The 20670-nt window shown below is 37.5% G+C and overlaps 1 protein-coding gene across 1 annotated transcript in view; it reads left to right on the top strand.

The window, feature by feature from the left end:
* NRG3 (neuregulin 3) overlaps positions 1-20670 on the top strand; it is a gene marked incomplete at both ends in the record, with an annotated part of 405794 nt that overhangs the window by 318513 nt on the left and 66611 nt on the right. Inside the window, one exon of the mRNA XM_084289993.1 lies at positions 17078-17104. Within this exon, the coding sequence (XP_084146119.1) occupies positions 17078-17104 (27 nt within the window). The remainder of the gene's footprint in view (positions 1-17077; positions 17105-20670) is intronic.

Here is a 20670-nt window from a genome sequence, read left to right as displayed (position 1 = left end):
ATTGCATAACGAAACCAAATAACTTAGATCACCATAAAATCACTTCAGGAAAAGAACTGGGTTGCTGTTTTCCATAAACTTCTCTATTGGTGCCTTAAACTTCGCTAATGAGCTTTTTTCATTATTGTCTCATTAAATCTAAATGTTCTGTTCTCTTATTGCCCTTATGTTCACCGTGCTTCTTCAAGTATCTGTGTTCAACATGTTCTTTAGAAAATAAATTTGCTTATTCTTTTAGCCTTCCATGTAAGTCTCCATTCTGAATCATCTGCTAAAATATGCATACAGAGTATGCATGTATACATATATATGCAAATATATATGTTTGCATATAATAATAGCACTAGTTTTGACCAGAACTGACGATCCTGTGAAATTAGCAGTGAGAAAGACAAGTTGCTAATACTCTGATATGTTTGATACAGTTAGGCTTGCAAAAGAATGAGTAAATTCTGTTGTCTGAACAGGATGCGTCAAGCAAAATTTTTTTCATAGTTCCAGCACTAAAGCTACCCAGTCTTTCATAGAGAAGTGCCTTTCCCATGTTTTTATCTTAGGCCCATACTATTCTTATTTCTCTGCCTATCCCATTTCTCTCTTGGTCTGCTCCTTACTGCTTCTTGCCATTGCATAACTTGCCAAAACTTCATGAGCACAGCATGCTTTCCTGTGGTTTGGACAGAGCTCTTTGGTTCTGGCTAATTGGTCTTGGTCTCCTCTTAGTGAAGAGCAACCAGAATGCTGTCCTAACCTGTAAGTCTGTCTCTTCTTATGTACCATCAATTCAAGCTAAAATATAATACTTTTTGTTGTTGCTGTTAATGGATAGGTTAAATAAAGTCACCAAGTCTTACAGTTGTGCTCAGATGGGCCAAATATCTCCAATTTCTACATATCTGTTGCTGATGATAGATTTCCCTAATCCACTTTGCACAGCTGTAGCAAATTACTATTTTTTAATGCATATTTTATGCTTGCAAATGCTCTTGAAAAATCACCAAGCTCTGTGGAAGTTGCCATTGTAATAATTGTAAACAGTTGTATAAAATTATGCTGTCATGCTGTCTGTTCCTATTAAACACACAATGTTTTTGTATGGAGCATACAAATCTATATAGTAAACTGGAGAGAATGGGTCCTTAACAGTTCTATTAAAAGTCAAATTACATTTCTTCATAGCATAACTTGAGAAAAAATACAAGCAGTCAGCCTCTTTTTCTAAGATAAAAATGCACTAAAATACACAATTTAACAGTAAGCTGCAATCTAAAATACCACTAAGATTTTACCTATCGCAATTACAAGAGAATCTTTTTCAACTATATTAAACACTAGGTGAAAGTGAGTGACCAGCAGGCACAAGTGAGGTGAACCTAATCTGCTTGTACTAGGATGTCCTGCTGCTTTTTGTGAGTGCCTTCTGCTTTTCCTGACTTTTTGTAATCAGATACTTTGAGTAGAAGCGGGACTGTGGCATAAGGTGCAGTATCTGTTTTTGTTTAGCACGTTTGTGGCTTAATGTTGTTCTTTGATTCTGCAAAGGAATGGTTCCATGGCAGAGCAGAGCATCTTGACAGTGTTTTGCAACAAATGAACTTTGCAGACCTTTAAAATACCGCTGCCACATTTCTCTCTCTAGAAAATGTAAAAATGCAGGAAATCCGGTTCTGCAAATTTTTATACTCAAGTCGTAGGAGGTGGAAGGGAGGGAGCACTGAGAGAGAACAGAGCCAGAACAATCTGTTTCTCACTCTGAAATTTGCTGTATGAATTCTTTACAAAGCACTGTAATAATTGGAATTAAAAATTATTTCCAGGTGGAATCATTTTATGGGCTGTCAGCTGATGTCTTAAGCACAGGGAATGCTGGCACTTCTCATTTTCATCATTTAGGTTACGTAATCTATAGGTAGTCATATAAATAACCTGGCCAGACCACATGTGCTTCAGGGTGTTTAGTGGCCCATGAAGAATGCCATCATTACCTTGGGTTAAATCACGATACATAGAGGCCTCAAATCAAACGTATTAGTTGTGTCAGCAAAAATTATTACAAAGAGGACAAATATAAATGGACTGGAGTTTGAACTCTTTAAAATTGGTTTCTCATGCACGTAATGGAAGTCTCAAAATGATGGGTCTGTGCTGCAGCACCTGGGGTCTTCCACTGTATTTCAGAGCTGCTGTTGCTGTAATACCTGCAGCCCAAGCTCAGTTCCTCAGTGATGGTGTGCTTGGTCATCTTGAAAGCCTAGAAAAAAACATCAAAAAATGGTTGAAATGTTATGACCTCTTGATATGTCCTGCACCCCAATTAATGTGTGGAAAGACCTTTTTTGGGGAGGAAAAAAAAAAAAAAAAAAGAGAGAGAGAGAATAAATCTTTGGTACCAATTTACAAAACATAAATTTACTGGTAAAATGTGGAAGAGCATATCCAAAACAAAGTTTTTCCTGCCTTCAAATGACAGATGAAGCAAATGAAAAGGTCTTTCTTATACCATTCAATACTGATATATTCTGTGATCCTCTGGAATGCTTAAAGGATGATAATGTTAAAAAGTCATGGTAAGTGGAGGTATCAACACAATGTGGTTTTGGTGACCATGTTTCATAGACACAGAATACCTCCATTCTGTGGTCATCCAACAAAGAGAGCTGGGATGAATGGTCTCCAGCTTGCTCAAGAGAGAAACGTTTATCCTCAGAATTGCAATTTCTTAGGAAAATGTTTATGAACAGTATAAGTGGTTTCTTTTGTTTTGCATGGTTATTTTGCCCTGGAGTGTGCTTAATTTTGTTAAAGTCAGGCTAATGGACTGTAAGAAAATGGAAACATGTAATTGCAGAGCAACTAATGAGCTTCCATCACAGTGACAGTGAGTTCAATCAACCCAGGCAGACTAGGGCTGTGTGCTTTTATTTTATTTTATTTTTTTACAGCATTTGGAATATGTCTGTCTCCAGACACTTATATTAATGCTTAATATATAACTCAACTGCTGATTGAAAATACTTTCCAAAAGTAATGTTGCTGCAGACTTCCACTTGCATTAATTCTTCAACAAGTATTTCTTCTTCATGTATGGCAATTGGTAGGCAATTGTTTAACATTTCATATATAATTACTTTACATGTACTTGAACTTGCTTAAATGGCATACTGAGCAGGGAACAGATATCAACAAGACATCAAAATTGCAACTGTATGTTGTCCTAACAGTCTGACCAGAATTACCAACAATAATAAATAGAAGAAATAAAGTGTATCAGTATTATTTTGGTCTTATGCAGTGGTGCATAGAACCTACTCAAAATGTAGCGAAAAGCACCGTGCATGACTGCACTTATTGTGTGACTGTATATGCCCATAACGTGCACATAACCTGTAATTATCACAACATGATTTGGTAAAAGTTGCTTTTAGCGATGGAATCTTAAGACCTCTGTCTTGAATTTTACATTCCATTCTAAAACCAAAAGATATTTATTCTGAAAATTGTTCCTCGGTACAAAATTTAGCTATGATAAAAGAGTTAGATCTTCCTGAATTGTTTTGATTTATTTCATCTGCAAGTCTGGAACACGTTTCCTCTAGTAAAAATGTTATTTCCATTTAATAATTCTAGATAAAATCCTGCTAGTGGAACCACAGTCTTCCTAGGCAGCTGGGATTTAAGAAAAATCTTCTGATTCATTATGACAGTTTTCTCACTGCTGGACCAGTAACAGAGTGAGCACCATTCCAGCCAGCGCAGTCCTTAACTTGCATTTTGGGGATAAGATTGGACATTCAGTGTCAGCTCTCCTCTCCCTGGAAGAGTCTGACTCAAAGGTGCTAGTCAGATCTTTTTACATCTTTTATTCTTCTGGATTCTGGATTATTGTGTTTGTTTGTTTTATGATGATGTTTGTTTGTTTGTTTCTGGTTATTCTTGCAGCACCAGCAGGCACACGGTATGGTTTTTGCTCTTTTTACATGCAGTGTCTTACAGGGATGTGGGTCTTTCATGTGGGAAGTGACAGTAGTGGCAGTAATTGTTCATTTTTTTAAAAAAAGAAATATTTGAACACCATTGTTTGAGTGAATATATGGCTGATGCAGTGCATTAATTGATAGATGTTCCAGTGTCTGTCTGGAAATTACAGCTGTATAGAATGATGGGCCTGGGAAATATGTCAGAGAGATCGTTGGGTCTATAAATACGTCAAGTGGATAAATACAAGGGAAAGATGAGAATGATTGAAACTGAAAGATATGTTGGCACAAGAATGAATGGGTTTAAATTGGTGCAGAATAAATTTAGACTGAAAATCGAAAGAAAATTCTTACATATTAGAAAAATCAGGTTCTGCCGCTTGGAACCTAAGAGACGCTTAAGATCTCAGCTGGTCACCATAATAGCATAATGGCACAAGTGAATTATTTATTTAAATGTCATCAGATACGTAGTTTAATAACTAACTGCATCCAGAAGTGCCTCAGATTCACCGCCTTTTTACTGCAGTGGTTGCTAGACCTTAGCAGAAGTGTTCCACGTGTGAGGATGGAGACTGCAGCATTTAGTGCCCTGCTAGTTTTCTGTTAATGCAACTGATTGCCAAAGGAAGGGGTAGTTGTCTCAGCAAAGTGGCTATCACACAGCAAATCCAGGTGTCTGAAAGCTATCCTGATCTAACCAGCACAAGCAATAACAGCAATGCAGTGGTAGATCCAGCTGCAACACCACAAGCTATTCCTAGACCTTGATATTCAAGCTTGGTCATTCTTCAGTTCTGCAATAAGTACAGGCAGGTATTCCTTGTGCTAACTATTTGAATGTGTAAATGTAAGGTGATACTTAGAGAAATGCTTTAGAAAGTACACAGAGTCAATGTGTTTTAATCCTGCCTGGATATTTATCTGTGCTCGCTAAGCATCAGCTATTGTCCACCCTCCTGTCAAATTCTGGTGGTACTAGGTGGGCACGTGCTGAGCTGCAGCTGCCCAGCAGTGGGTTACCAGCTGGCTGGCTGAGCAGCATTGCAGGGCTTGTGAGTTGCTCAGGTTTTTGAAGGAAGCTGCAGAGCTGGAGAGGAGAAAGGGAAAGGCAAAGTCCCCTCTGCACATTGATAATTCATGAAATTGAATATCCCACAGAGAATCAGAAAGTTTTGACGTGATCTTACAGCTTTTCTCTGAGCAAAGCCTTACAGATTTGAACAGTTTGACAAAACAAAGTAAGCAGGTGATATTTTTTTTTAAACTTAATTTTCTTTTGATTTTCCAGACCATCCTACGGAGTTCGTTTATTGACTGACATTCCCAGTTTGTACTAGAAAAGTATCCACATCTTCCTTTCACTCCTTTTTTGTTTGTAAAACTGATCTCTGCCCTAATAGAAAGGTCTTGTAATGGAAACACTGGATTCTGTGATATTGTTATCATCTAACTGAATGTACAATAAAGTTATATCTTAACCCTGACATGAAACAGTAATTCAAAAGACCTTTTTGAAAGACGAAGATGGGGGAAATGTACTGTGAGGTGTGTTGGGAACTATTACGCTCTTTGAGGACCCTGTATGTTTGTATTATGGAGAAGAAACAACAAAAAAGAAAATAAGTGCACTTCTGATCATCCCAAGTACAAGCTTTGCTGAGGAATCTTACCAAGGGCAGGGCATAGTGGCTTTTTTCCATTGTTCCTGCTGGCTTTCTGATGCCTTTTTCTGTGAAGTCTCTTTAAAAAAAAAAAAAAAAAAAAAAAAAAAAAAAAAGGCTCCGCATTCATCCAAACATCTTTGCCTGGCTTTTAAGTCACAATTTATGTTTATGAAGGTCACAGAAAAAATTCTCTTCCTTTCTATATTTTTCTGATACGTTGCTCTGCGTGGGGTGCTGCAGTAATTTGTGAGCTGCTTTGAGGGCAAGGTGCAAGCTGCCAGTGCTGCAGTCGTCAACACCTGGGTACGCTTCTGCGTGCTTCCACTTAGACCTGATCTGTGCCTAACAAATTCATTTGTCTGAATGGCTCTGGCAGAGTGATTGCTTTCAATGAGTAAAATATTTCCGTATGTGTGGCCTTTTGGCACTATCCTCATGTAACATTCATAACAATTAATTGCAGTGTGTCACCATACTCAGGTGAGGGCAAACAGCAGCTGTAATTTTGCTGCTCTTGCTGTAAATAATTCCAGGTTGTGTGCACGTGATATGCTATTGTTCCAATATGCTGTTGTTTTTTTCTTGTTATTTCTGTTGATCTCAGTTAAGAATCCTTTTTATCATAGCTCCAGGTCTGCTTCCAACCTCTAGTATGAGCAATGTTATCCATCCCAAACATTAATGTTTTTAGACAGCATTTGTTATACATAGTACAGTCAAAAAGAACTCTAATCCCTCACTTAGCAATATTTTTAAAAATATTCGAATGCTCTGTATAGTAGCAGTGAAACAAAACTCTGAAAAGGTACTTCAAACTGCCTCCATATGGTAGACTCCCTTATCACATACCAGTACACAATTTATAGCAGTAGAGAACTTGAAGACCTACAATAATCACAGGAACAATTACAATGTTTTTTGGATTGTTATCTAGATATTAGACACCATAAATTCACATCATGTATCCAGAATTAATCTTTCGTGTAGTAGTTAAACTGACTTCCACAAGATGCTCAGGCTGTGAAGAAGATCTGATGGTTGCTTTCTGCCATCCATTTTGCTGCCATGTGTTTGTTTTCATTATTAGTTAATAAACAGAATAGATTTCTCAATAGAATCTGTTTCCATAAACTTTCCATAAAGTAGGCAGCTTAGGCATGGAAAAAGCATCTATTCCATTTGTGTGCACTACACCAAACTGCAAGGTAAGTGGATGAGTTGTTTCACTGTTTGATATTAAAGGTCTTGTGGGTTCTTAAGCACACATGGTGTGTGGGTGCATATGCCAACACACACCAACAAAGTGACCTGGCATTATTTGAACTGTTACAGCTCCAGGTAAGAAACGCATTTCCTTGGTGCATTGATAACATAACTCTGTAATTTAACATGTCTACAAACAACTCATCTCACTTTAAAACTCCTGACATTCAGACAGCTCTCCATTTGCTGCAGACCTGCTGTCCAACTGTAGTGTGCTTCTCCAGCATGGCTGGCTTAGTATTGATTACCTCAAACAAATTATTTACAGATGTCAAGAAAGGGTTTTAACTTAGAGGAAAATACAGCTCTTCTGTTCCCAGCTGCTGTTGGTGCTTTGATACCACAAACAGGCTGGTAACTACCAGCCTGCTTCCATGAGGGCTGTTGGCAACAGCCTCAGAGGATGGGGCGTGGGGAAGGCACTTCTTAGGTGATTTCAGAGAGCACTCAGACTGTAGTATAGAGCTGTGCCTGTCATTCAGGGAGCCTATCCCTGAATCTGAAAACACCATATTGTACAATAATCCCCTTAAGTGTCTGTTTGCTCACCAGTTTCAGACAAAATGTAGCTGCACAAATCATTTGGTGGAATCACCAAGTTTTTCAATAGAAATTACCAGGTAAATAAAACAAACCAAAAAATAGACCCCTGAAGTTTCCGTCAACCCCCTTACTTAACTGTGGACATTGAGCTTTTTAATATTTAACACCACATACAGCATAAATGTAGTAAAAGCAATGTTATGTATGTGTGTGTTTTGCATACCGTGACAGCCAGCCGATCACGCAGCAGTGGTTTTTGTTTGTTTGTTTGTTTTTAAGAAACTATTAGCTGTGTTGTAAAATGAATGGGGGGGGGGGGGGGTAACACTGAAAAAATAGAAGAAATGTGCCTAGATTTGGAGTTGTTGCCTTGCTGTACACACCACTTTTGTACAGCCGTGGCGGAGTTGTGCAGTAATAGCAGTATTTTTGTGAAGTGACATTTGGTATTTCTTCCACTGAATCATAAGAGACATTGGACAAATGGTAACTTTTATGATAAAGTTCACTGCTATAAGGTCTTTAAAGCTTCCAGGTTTATAGCCCTGTGATTTTTCTTAAAATAAATAAATAAATAAATAAAAAGTGTTTCTTTTTTTCCTCACAAAACAAAGAAGGCTTACATAGGTGAATACAACCTGAATACAACCTCTTTTAATGCAACCTGTTATGCGCATGGATTGTTCCCCTGGAGCCATATCCATGGTGTGAGGGGACTTTGATGCCTGGTTCCCCAGAGAAAGGAGCCTCTCAGTGAGATTTGGAGGAACAAGGGAGATCTTGGTGTTAATAAAGGAAGAATGGGTTGAGAGACACATAGGAGACAAGGGAAACCAGCAAGCCCACGGTACAGGAAATGCCAGAAACATTGGGAGAATTTTGATTAAAGCCAATATGTCTTATCCTCATCCAAGCTTGAAACACAGAAATACTGGAAATTAGGTTAAGTACAGCTGCTGTGTAAGGTAGCTACTTACATAGCGTGTGAGACTCATGCTTACTTGGAGTAATCAGAGTAAATTTAAATAATTCTCATGGTACATTCTGCATTATTTAAAATAAAATAATATAAGAAAGTGTCTTCTTTGTACAACAAATATGGTTACCATTGTCAATATTGATTGACTAAAGAAACGTAGCTTCCTGGATCAAGGTAAATAAAAAACATCTTTCTAAAAAGGTCTAAGAATCCCTTACCTTTGAGTTTCCTGCATACTTCAATGCAAAAATCAGACCAGATATGTAGACAGCTAAATATAGATATAAATAAATATGGAAACTTTATTCTCATTAGAATAGAGATGTATAATTCAGTCAATATTGTAAGAAGTCTTGGTGTAAATACACGTACTCTGCTAATGTTAGTAGTTCAGGGGCTTTTTTTTTGACTACAGTAGAACCAAATTACTTAGTGCATTAGGGAATAAAGCTATATTTTTCCACAAATTGATGTACATTTCTTGTCCTGAAGTTGAAGAAAGTAATTAGGTTTTAAGGAATTGACAAAAACTTACAAAATTTTCCGTGCTTTTAGAGAGCAGTAAACACGATTGCATTTGAACATTCTTCTGTAGCAGGCAAGTGAAGGACAGCTTAATGATCTGTGGAAGGAATAAAGTAACATTTAGTATGAGAAATGTTTATTAAATGTCATATGTTTATAAGAAGAGGGAGCTATTAGCAATTCCTCTAATGTTTCTGTGAGGCTGGTTATATTTTACAGACCCATATTGTCAAATACCCATTTGGAAATAATATTGCAAAAATCCCTATAGTAATTTCTAAGAACCTCGTAGACTTATTCCACCCTAATAGACGTTTTGTGTAATTGTTTAACCAGAAGAGGATCCCCACCCCCCCACCCCACACACTGCAGTCAAGTGAAATCTTTTAAGTCTGTGACAAGACAAATAATCTAGTTCATACATGGTTCAAAAAACTTTCCAGACCATATGTTTTGAAAGTGCTATATTTGCTTTTGGAATATGGTTTGTAGCACTTTTTCTGTTGTTTGTGTTGACAAAAATATGATTCCCTTCTCCTAAGGAGCTTTATGAGAGCTTGTCATGACATAGATGGAAAGGAGCAGTTTTAGCAATGTAGAGGTTGGCGTTTTCAAAGGACTCCGCGTGACTAACCATGCCAATTGCTATTGAAATGCAGTGGAAGTGTCTAATTACTTCAAGCGTCTTAGAAAAGCTCAGTTTAGATTAATACAATAATACCACTCACCAGCATTTCTGTGTATAAAGGCAAGCCCACCTGCAGATGCCACTGTGCAAACCTTGAGCAGTGAGAAGATACAGACAAGGATTTTATGCAGTGAAAGTCTCAGCTATGCAGGAACTGTTACGTTAATGACACAGAGAAGGATGGGAGACTGTATTGCTCTGTAGCCTAATTCTCCTGATGGTTCCTCGCTTGTTACAGTGCCATAATCATCTACTAGGCAATTGTGACTGTGGGATGAGTGTAGTCATTGTCAGAGAAAGTTACTGCAGAAGCCCAAGAAAATACTTCAGAATTTCAGAAGTAGGTCAAATAGCTGCTTTGGTGTTTTCTCTTTGTGTACTTAGCACAGAAGAGAGATCCTTGTATGTGAGGCTGTACTTGTAGATGGTAGTGTAAAAGAAGTGTGATGTCTGGAGCCAAATGAGGAGGGGAAAAAAAAGGAAAAAAAAAAAAAAAAAAGGAACCAGAGATGATCGGCTTCAGTAATGAATTGGAACAGAAAAGAGGATTTGCCTTTTTTTTTTTTTTCCCAGTTTTTATGCTAATACAGATTTTTTGCTGATCTATTTATCTCTCAGAATATCAGGAAATATTTCTTTTTATTTACTGTAGGAACACCTAGCAGAATCATTGCTTATAGCAGTTGCTACTCCTATCAGTAACCAAGTAACCACAATATATTGTTCGATGTTTACTGCAGTCTCATTAGATTGTGGGGAGATTGATCACAGAGTGGTGACATTTACTTATCATTTTCAGCATGTATTTAGAGGAAGCTTTGTAAATAACCTCTTCACCATGAGTCACCATATACAGACAGCTTCATTTTCATTTGATGCAGTAACTAATTTTAACTGAAAGAGCATTAAATTGTTCGCAAATTAGATTAGAAAGTATCTTAGAGTTGATTGACAAGAGACAAAACAGTGTGTCCACACATAATCTGGACTGTTAGAGTCTTTATGTGTGTTCTGTTTGTTTGTTTGTTTCTGAGTGTTAACTAAATTAGTAAACATATATCTGAATAATATGTGTGCAGTAGCAGTATCTGACATTTACTTGCTCTCTCTTCTCTTGGTGAATACAGTAGCTCATTCAGAGAAAAATGAAGGATTGCAGTATTTGGCTGACACTTAACACTCAATATTTTGTCCAAGACCTGCTAAAATTCTTAAAGATATGCTTCAGGCATTTTCTAAGTTTGATGGAGTAATTTCAATCCATAAATTTAAAATTAAAGACATGATTGTTTGTTCTATTGAATTTATAGCCACAGTAAATATATATATATATATATATATACATATATATATATATAAATATCTAATCTAGGGTTAAAATCTGTACTGATTTACAAGACTGGATATCTGCAGATTGTCTACATTATTTGATGAAAGTAAATTTGTTCATCAAAATCCAGTGTTATGCATCAAAGAGAAATAACAGTCTGTTAGCTGTAGAGATGATAATTTAAGATCTTTAAAATGACAGAACAGGCAAGATAATCTGCTGCGAGCCTCCATGCTGCAGGAGAGGTACGTAGTTCAGAATTCTAACGTGTCTTGAACCTGTGAAGATGCAAGTATTGCTAGTGTTTATTTTCAGAAGTTAGAAACAGTCTTTCCACTTTGGTGGAGTAAAACACAGCCAGGAGTGTTTGTCATTCAAACATAAAGAAACTCAATGGTTTAGTCCATTATTCAGTACTGTGTGCTATTTATAAAAGAACAGATGTGCTGTGTCTTTTTCAAATGCACCTTTGTTATAGAACTGATGGTGGGTATGGGGTTCTATCTGGAGGCTATACTAACTTCTATATAGCCATACAAATATTCAAAGCAAGTCTAATTTTTGTTTTTTCCTTTTTTTTTTTTTTTGTGTGTGTGTGTTTTGTTTTTTTTTTAACCAAAAAGAAATGGATAGAATGATTAACTTCTAGATGTTGTCTCAGTGTTGAGTTTTGTGGACTGAGGATTTTAATTTGCTTTAAGATAAAATTAACCCTTTCTATACCCTATCATATTCAATTCAGAATATGAATCTTTTATCATTGTTTACACCAAGAATACAGCAGATTGTGAAGTTTTATATAGCTTTATGGCTTCTGTTTTTAAATTATGATTTCTGTGATTTAAAATTTCACTAAAAATGACCCAGTCCATTAAGGGACATATAAGGGATGTATAATTTTCATTACTGTCAACGTGGGCAGGACAAATTACCAATATATTCTGTAAATTTACTGTCACCCTATCTAGCATGTAGTGAATACACCTTTTGCCAGAGAAATTCACATCAACAAAAAATTTAGCAGCCGTCTTTTTTGGAGAGGATAAATGGACGGACCAGGTATGAGTTTGCTCCAAGTCCATCTCAGAATTTAGTTTGGTCCATTTTTACATGTCCTGCAGAGTAAGATTTGTATAATGTCTTTCACTGAAGACGGTTTGAAAAAAACAGTAGTTGAACTATCTTCATTTTATTTATTTGATTGATTCCCTTGAATCGTCCCAATCATTCCCCCCTAAATATTGTGGAGAGTACCTCTGTGCAAATTAGTTGTAGAACCAAATCTCTAAAACAAACAACAAAATCCAGTCTTGTGCTTTCTAATAACTCACATTTGACATGCTGGTGCTTTTTTGGTTTTGAGCCTGAAAATAGCTTCTGATAGCATTTGGCTCATTTGTTAAGTCTGAGAACTCCTTTTTTTGATCTAACATCCAGAGAAGGTTGTCTCTCCTCCCTGCTGAGCAGAGACAGAGCTTGTCCTATAAAGCTGTGGGCTCACATGCTAAAGTGAGGCAGTGGTCTGGATTTCAAAAATAATATGCTTTCATATGCGTATCTAACCAGTTATGCTTTTATCTTCACTAAATACATGAGCAGGCTGAAAACTGTGTATTGTCAAACAGTGTAAAACATAATGGATAGAGTAGGTTTAGTTTCAGTGTTTAGGTAGTATCCTCAGCTAGCTCCTTTTTGAATAAAAAGGTTTGTTTGTTGGTGGGTTGGTTGTTTTTTTTTTGTTGTTGTTTTTGTTGTTGTTTTCCTATTTCAGACAAAGTTTGGTTGGTCTTAAACTTTGTCTTATTCCCATCAACCAAATCTGTTCAGAACACTTGAGCTGTCCCAAGGTAGTTTGCAGCATATTACAGTGTTGCATTTTTTATTCAAGACATAAACTACCAAGGACAATTTAGCAAATCTTATGAGTTTATTGGAACCAATAAATTTCATTTACAGGGAAAATACTTTGCACAGATATTGTAAAGCTGTCTCCTTCATGCCAAAGTCAACCTATATTTAGGACAGATTTAAATGTCTGAGGTGGTATATGGTGAATATTTTAATAATGAATATTTTTCTTATACAAATCAGGGATATTTATATTTCTATTCATAGTGTGTTAGAATGCACCCGGAATAATGAAACCTGTCTTGAACTGGGAAAAAAATCAATGTTAATACAAGTAAGAAAAAGGCCCCAGCAAACCATAATCCAGACCCAAGGCTGCAAGTTGCATGTGAAGCACTAGTAAATTTATCCATTAGCAGGTGCAAGTTTATCTTCTCTTGTGCTTGTTATCAAGTATTCCCAGGTGTGTATGTATTCATAAAGTATAAATTAAAATGCCTTCAATATTAGCAACAAATTCACATAATACAAGGACCATAAGGCACAGTATTTTTCCCACATCAACAACAAAATACAGAAATATTCATAAAATTAAATACAAAAGTGAATAGTCTTCCTGTCTTAGTAATATATTATTTCCTCAGAACATAACAATACCAGAAAGAAAAGAAATCACAATAACAAAAATAAAATACAGTCACATTATTTGGTTAATGACCCTATCTTGTGGAGCAGTGCCCACGCTTCAGCACATTAATAGCTCTCATATACATTTTTGTTGAACTGAGTCCTTGAAGGAACTGCATTGCCTGATGGCAAATTACTTGACACTCCGCACTCTGTCCCCGAGGAAGCGTTCTGGATGCAGTTTATCATGTACGCATTATGACTGAGTAGGAATATAGCAGCCCTTTATTACACGGGGGCATATCAGGGGGCAGTATTTCCATGGCTTTGTGCTTGGTTCAGCCTTTGGCCAGCACCACAAAAAAAAGCACCACAGCTTGCTTTCTGCCCCTGTTGCCCTACAGTGTGCACGTCTCTCACAAATACCTGCTGGAAGGTCTTGCCATCAACAAGAGAGGAAAAGCACGATTCGGAGAAGGATGGCACTTGTGAAAGCATTTATTTATGTTCACCAGAACAGGGTGAGTGAGAGCAGCCAAGGGCAGCCGGCCAATGCCCGTAACCTGCTCCCCACGCCTCCTGTCCCAGCCACTGCTGGGTGCAGGGGAGGGGTGCGCTGGGTGTTCACCACGCTGCACTTCTAGTGGGGAGCTTTCAGGGCCCTCCTACCCCTGCCAGAGCCCTGTCACTTCTCTGCTGGAGGTGGCGCCTGTCTGTGGAATAAAGGCTTTATTCCCAGAGAGTTAGCACCCGATTCTGCCTTCTGAGAAAGCGGGTTTAGTTTTTGGAGGTGGCCTTTCAAAGGAGACAACTCAGACAAGGATTCAGATAAGGGGAGAGGTGGCAGCAGTCATTTTCTCTCCTTTTCTGTTTTTGGTTTTGCTTTTTGTTGTTGTTGTTGTTTTTTCTTGTTTTTATGTTTTTCTATATTTTGGGGTTGTCATGCTGGATTTTTGTTTTTGCTTTTTCTCTAGTGGAGGAAACATCATAGAATGATACAAACGTTACTCTAAGAGCCAAACAATGGGAGCAGTTACTTTAATGACTGCTGATATTTCTTCTTTTGCCTTTCATTACTTTGCATCCTCAACTCTGTGTGTAGGAGCCATGTTTATATTAAGGAATTAAGTTTTGAAGTTAGGTGTTTGTTAACTTGTGAGTACAGCTGAATTTCTGCAGTGAGAGAAAAGGGGATGGAAGGCTGTGTGTACATTCAGATTCTTAAGAGGTTATTTCTTTTATTTATTCTTCTTCCTTCTGAAGTCCTTGAGCCAAAGTAGTGCTGCCGTCCCATTGCTGTGTGTGGGATCAGAGCATCTTTCTTGTTTTAAAATGAAGTCGTGACATACTTAAACTAGGGAACGGGGGAAGAAAGTGGAGAGTTGTACTACAGTCTCTTTGCAGTTTAAAACCAAAAACAAACAAAAATAGGGATTTACAGATGCATTTGGACAGCACTTGCGCACTATCCAGTGTCCAGTGGTCTGGAAAGTGTGTTTTAAACAGGATGCCACTGTCACTGGGTGTTTTTCACTTCAGTCAGTGGGACGCCCATAATCCCCAGATATGCCTCCTGGGTGATCTCCTGATCATGACTCTGGGCGTGGTGGCTCTTCCCCAAACCTGCAGGTGACTGCAGAGGTTGGCTCCCAAGCCTGGGCTCCATTTCCGTCATGCAGGGGAAGAGGGCTGTGCAAATGCCTATGCGCTCTGAATGGCGCAGTGCACCAAATCTGCAGGGATTATTAATGCGGTGTTTTCTGTTTCCAGGTGTCTGCTTGCAGAGCTTGTAGAACAGTTCTTGGTGATACAAATTGGCAGCTTAGATATTTTACTGTAAGGGTTTATCCCATTAGACATCCTTTCATCATAATCTTTGTAAGTCAGCTTTATCAGCGATATATACTATGCTGGTTGCTGAAGTTGCTTTCCAGGCACGTGAGAGATTTAAAATAACCTGACAAATTTCCACCCTCTTCGATTGAACTTTCCAGATGTTGTTAAGGAACCCTCCAGTTTTTAAAGGAAGGGTGTATTTTGTATGCTCTTTTTGAACAAGTAGCTTTTAACCATGTTGGTGAACCGAATGCAGGAGAGTACAGGCCGTGCATGGGAAGCTCTGCTATTTAGAGAACCTGCATACCTGGTCAGGATAATTTTATCAGCTCTTCTACATAGCCTTAAAAAGATGATATAGCTTGATCTTCATGTGTGAATATCCTTAGCTCCTTGGAGACCTGATTACAGTGTTTTGATCTCCATTATAATTTTTTTTAAAGCAAGCAGTTGGTGGCTACATCTTCATCTAGTTTACAGAAAGACGCAAGGTGTGAATTGCAGACAGATATTTGTGGATTTTGTAGATACAGAAAAATTGAGGAAAAAAGCAAGATACAACCTCTGTGAATATATTATGTTAAATGCACTTTTGATATTTCTAATCTCATGCTCTTCTAAGAATTAAATCCCTGTGCCAACAGGGTTGTTTGGATGTGAATGCATAAATATTGATTAGACGTGCGATGTATGGCTTTAAATTTGTGTGAAGTTATATTTCCCTAATTCATATATGTATGGTTTTAATTTAACATTAACATTATATACGTATAATACAAAAGTAAAATATGTCAGTCCTAGCATAGACAAAAATTGTGGTTTGCACCCTTTCAGAAAGTTTGGTCTTCCACAATTTAAGTTTGTATTTGAAGCTACTCCTTACACACCCAGTTTTGAAGTCAGCTCTATTTTTTTCCTTTGCCCTGTCCCTGAAGGGTGGAGAGTTTGTTATTCTTTAATTGCATGTCAACTTAAACATACTTCCTATCAAGTTAAAAAAGATAAAGGCTTTATATAAATTGAAATCTACTTTGCACTAAAACTTCTTTCTGTAACAGCATCAAACCATGATTCACTACCACCACTAGTCATGTGAAAAAAGGGGTCTTGAAGTGGTTTGATCTCATTATGGTAAATTTGGTCCATGTGACTGAAAAAAAAAAAAAAAGTTTTTGATTGTTCTGATTTCCTTGAAATTATTGCTCCATATCAGAACAAATGGCTAAATAGGCAATGTGCCTGCTATTTCCTGAAGTTGGGTTTTCTGTTATGGAACACACCACAGTTGTGCAATCACATTGGGTGGGGGCATGGCCACTGTAACGAGCTGCAAAACTCAGTAATAAAAGCCTTTCATTTCTCAGTCTAGGTTTTGATCCCTGAAAGAGAAATGAAAGAGAACACTTTAATTAATGATATTGAGAGAGGATTTTAAGGAGGAAGAGAGGATGAATTCCTGTAGGTAACTGGCTTGAGGCAGTTCAGTCAATGTAAATATAATGAGTGCAGGTGTTCACGTCCTACCCCAAATACACTTACTTTAAGTGACAACACTTTAAAGTTCTGGCTTACAGTTGCCCCTGTGAGGACAGAGCTCTGGTTTTCTTTCAGACCAGTCCTTATAAAGTATATCCCTGACCCTGTACTGAGTTCTGCAGCATCTGTCATAAAGTACTGAATTCAATACTGAATCATACAATACAAATGATGATATAGATTGTATTTACTTTTTAGTCTATTTCTAACATTTCCATCTCTTCTTCTTTTTTCTTTTACATGCTTTCTTATGTACAGCAGACCATTTAGGAATCGAATTCATGGGTAAGTTTTCTCTTCTCTTTTTTCACTGTCTAACATGTATCTTGGTGCCTCATCCCAAAGCACGTGGAAGTTAATGGGAAGACTCCCATGAACTTCATCAGTGGATTTTGGATTGGGCTTTGAGAACAGCTCCTGTTATATTTACTGATTACATATGAAATTATATCAAGATCTATTTTTTCGCTTGTCCACTCTTGTTTATAGAGAGCTATAAACTTCATAGTAATGTTTTGTGTGTGTGTTTTGTTTTGTTTTGTATTTTATTGTTGTTTAATGAAACGTATTGTAGAAATTATATGGGTGTATCATGACATTTTATATGAGATTTTAGAAAGAAGTTAGAGCCTATCTTTATGTAAAGGAAAATAAATTTTAAAATAGAGAGCATTTTTGTTTGTTTTCAGAATTTGGTATTGACTGCAGTGTTAATGCGTAACTATGTTTAATGTGAACCATTTCATTAGCATTTAACAGAGAAGTTGCAGGGATTCTTTTCAGAAAAAATGACAAATAAGCTTTTTCCTAACCTGAAGTTAAATTAAGCAGGAGTGAATAACAGATCAGAAGTATTCCTTTTCATATTTTTTGAAAAGAAAAGGTGATGTTCTATTGAATCCATTGCTGTCTTGTAATGTATTCGTAGCCCGAGGGACTGACAGACTTAATAGGTCATTGCTTCACCTCTCAGCTGGGGATCTGCAGAAAGTGGGTGGGTTATTTTCTTTAGGAAGCTCAAGTTTGTCTTTAGTAGAGTTAGTGAACTGATGCATCTTTTGTGTAAAAAAAAAAAAAAAAAAAAAAAAAAAAAAACACACAAAAACAGCTTGCATAAACTATTGCATATGACTGAAGACACTGTAATAAAAAGCTTGTGAAGATGTCATAAAAATTACCTTTAGTGCATCCTTTGCATGTGTTGAGTTTTGCCCATTTTTTTTTCAGATTTTAAAAGTAAAAATATGATAACCTTATGACTGTAAGTGATGATATGGGGTTTATTTTGGCAATTCAAGTATAAGTTGTAATTATACCAACATGGTGATGAATATTAATGGTGCAGCTGACTTAGCAAGAGGACAGCTAGCAGGCAGAGGGATTTTTTCCTACTGCTTTTGGACTTTTGTGGCATACCTAGAGACCTGTCTCCAGGTTCAGACCCCCTAGGTAAGGACAGAGATTTACAGTCTGAATTGAGTCCAGTGGATGCCCACCAAGATGGCCAGGGAGCTCAAGACATGCAAAGAGATGCAAAGTGCACTAGTTTCATAGAGGAGGACAAAGTGGAATCTCCCTCCCATCTAAAACTATCTGATGGCTACTTACAGAGAAGACAGAATTGGACTCTGTGGAGGTGAGGGAGGTGGTGGACCCAAACAGCATCAAAAAAAAAAAAAAAAAAAAAGTTCTCATTACTTATTATGAAAGCGTATCTTCAAAATGAGAGTGGTCAAACATTGGAACAGGTTCCCCAGAGACACTGGGGAGCTTCCATTGCTGGAGATTTTTAAGGCTTGGCTGGAGAGGTCTCTGAGTACCCTGATGGTGCTGCAAGGTGTGCTCTGCTTTGAGCAGCTGGTTGGGCAGGATATGCCCTCCAGTGATCCCTTTCAGCCTTTGTTATGCTGTGATTCTGTGAGCTCTAGAAGTTTGGTGTTTCACTTCACTTTATAGGAAACTTTAAAAGTACTGGTGGAATTAATGCAAGTGTTTCTGTAGACTTCGTTGACAAGCAAAATTTTTTACACAGAAGATTCTGCATATATTATAATTTTACTGCTTAACTGAAATTGTAAGCAGCAATCTTGAGGCATACGAATTGAAAGATAAGCATATACATAAAAGAAAGAGGATACGGAACACATACAGGATTCAAAGAGTAAGCTTTTCCATAGGAAGCAGGAAAGCGTACCGTAGGAGGCAAAGCTGAAGCATTTTAGCTTCATTTTGAACATTTTAGTTTCTTTTCTTTTCTTTGTTTTTGTTTTGTTTTGTTTTGTTTGTTTGTTTTTACTATGTCTCTCTTAAGAGTTGAAATAAAGCCAATCCCTGTAGTCTTGGCTCAGAGTAGTCTTCTCATATGAGTAGCTTTCTGATTGTCTTATTTAATATCAGAACAGATCCTGATTGTGTACAAATTAATGAAATCTTGTGTCTCCAGCCTGGAAATATTATGACAGAGTCTAAGATGAGGCCTGAGGTGTTTTATGGTGGGCTAAAAAAAGCAAAATCCAGAACTACACATGAAAGTGAAATGCTTGTGCTTCTTAAAGCTGCCTCCCCCACCCACCCCTCCCTTTAAGAACTACTTAAGAAGTGTAAGCAAATATGGAATCATTACTGTACACAAAGCAAAATATACAAATCCCCACTCTGTATACAGAGACATGAGGTGACGATATACTCATCCTGTTATGGCCACCAATGCAAAGCCTTTCCCATCAGTTTACTTCTGTACTGTAGAAAATAATCACAATTACTGCTACAAATATTTTTCAGTTATTAGAAATAGCAATGTATGGGTGATGCAAAGCTTAGCCTTGATTGCGTGTAATCCAGGACATGCTTTCTAGCGTTTTCTTTGTGTTTATGGGTTCAGTTGCTTTAGGGATTCCACTTCTGTCATTGTCTTCTGAGAATTTTGCTTTTGAAGTTCCCCTGTTCTTTGAGGAAAATAGTGTAATAATTGACTTGGAGAGTATTTTCACTTTCAAAATAGAACTGAATTTCACTTTGTTTTTCCTGACTGATAATGAGGGAATGGAAGATACCACTGCACTCTCTTAGAAACATTTTGTAGTTAGGTGAAGTGAAACAGTAATGGTGAACACTACATAAAAACCTAGAATTTGGATCCCTGCCTTGCTTTTCAAAATTATTTTCACCACTTTTTCACAAACTTGTTCTAAGAGCAAAAGCCACATAAGCCTGGATTCCTGAGGAAGGCTGGACTCTCCACGGTCAGTAAAACTAAAAGCTCATTTAGATAAGAACATCCATCCCTGGAGATGCCCCAGTGGAGCAGATGAATGGTCCATCCAATTAAGCATTCATTCTCTAAGGAAAGGAAATGAGCCATTTTTTGTCAGACTCTCAAGAATCCAGATTTGCTGGAGTATAGACTCCTGCCCAGTTCTTTTACTCTCCTTATACGGATCTGCCGTCCATGAATTTGCGTGTCCTTTTGAACTGGCTGGTACTGCCTTCCCCCACAAGCTCCAGCAGCTGCCAGTTGCAGAGGTTCTCACTGGCAGGCTGTGTACCTTGCTGTCCCATTACCTGCCAAACCCACCTCCAGCCAGAACCTTTGACAGATCCTTATTTCTCTCTCACATGCAGCATTTTTTGAACATGAGTTAAACGTTCAGTTTATCTGCCACACTTGCTGTTTTGTTATCCTTGACCATGTTCCCCTATGCCTCCTTTTGGATATTATTTGGTTTATGTTCTGTATGCTATTGTACATGCACAAACATGAATACCTGGTACTTCAGTATCATTGCTGGCCTTGGTTTGGAGTGTCTGTTTCTTCGTATGGATAGCAGAGATAAATGCAGACTTATTAATGT

This window comes from Netta rufina (genome assembly GCF_964035555.1).
Source record: "Netta rufina genome assembly, chromosome: 7".
Taxonomy (NCBI): domain Eukaryota; kingdom Metazoa; phylum Chordata; class Aves; order Anseriformes; family Anatidae; genus Netta; species Netta rufina.
The sequence above is the reverse complement of the archived record's forward strand: the minus strand, read 5'-3'. Positions and strand labels throughout refer to the sequence as shown.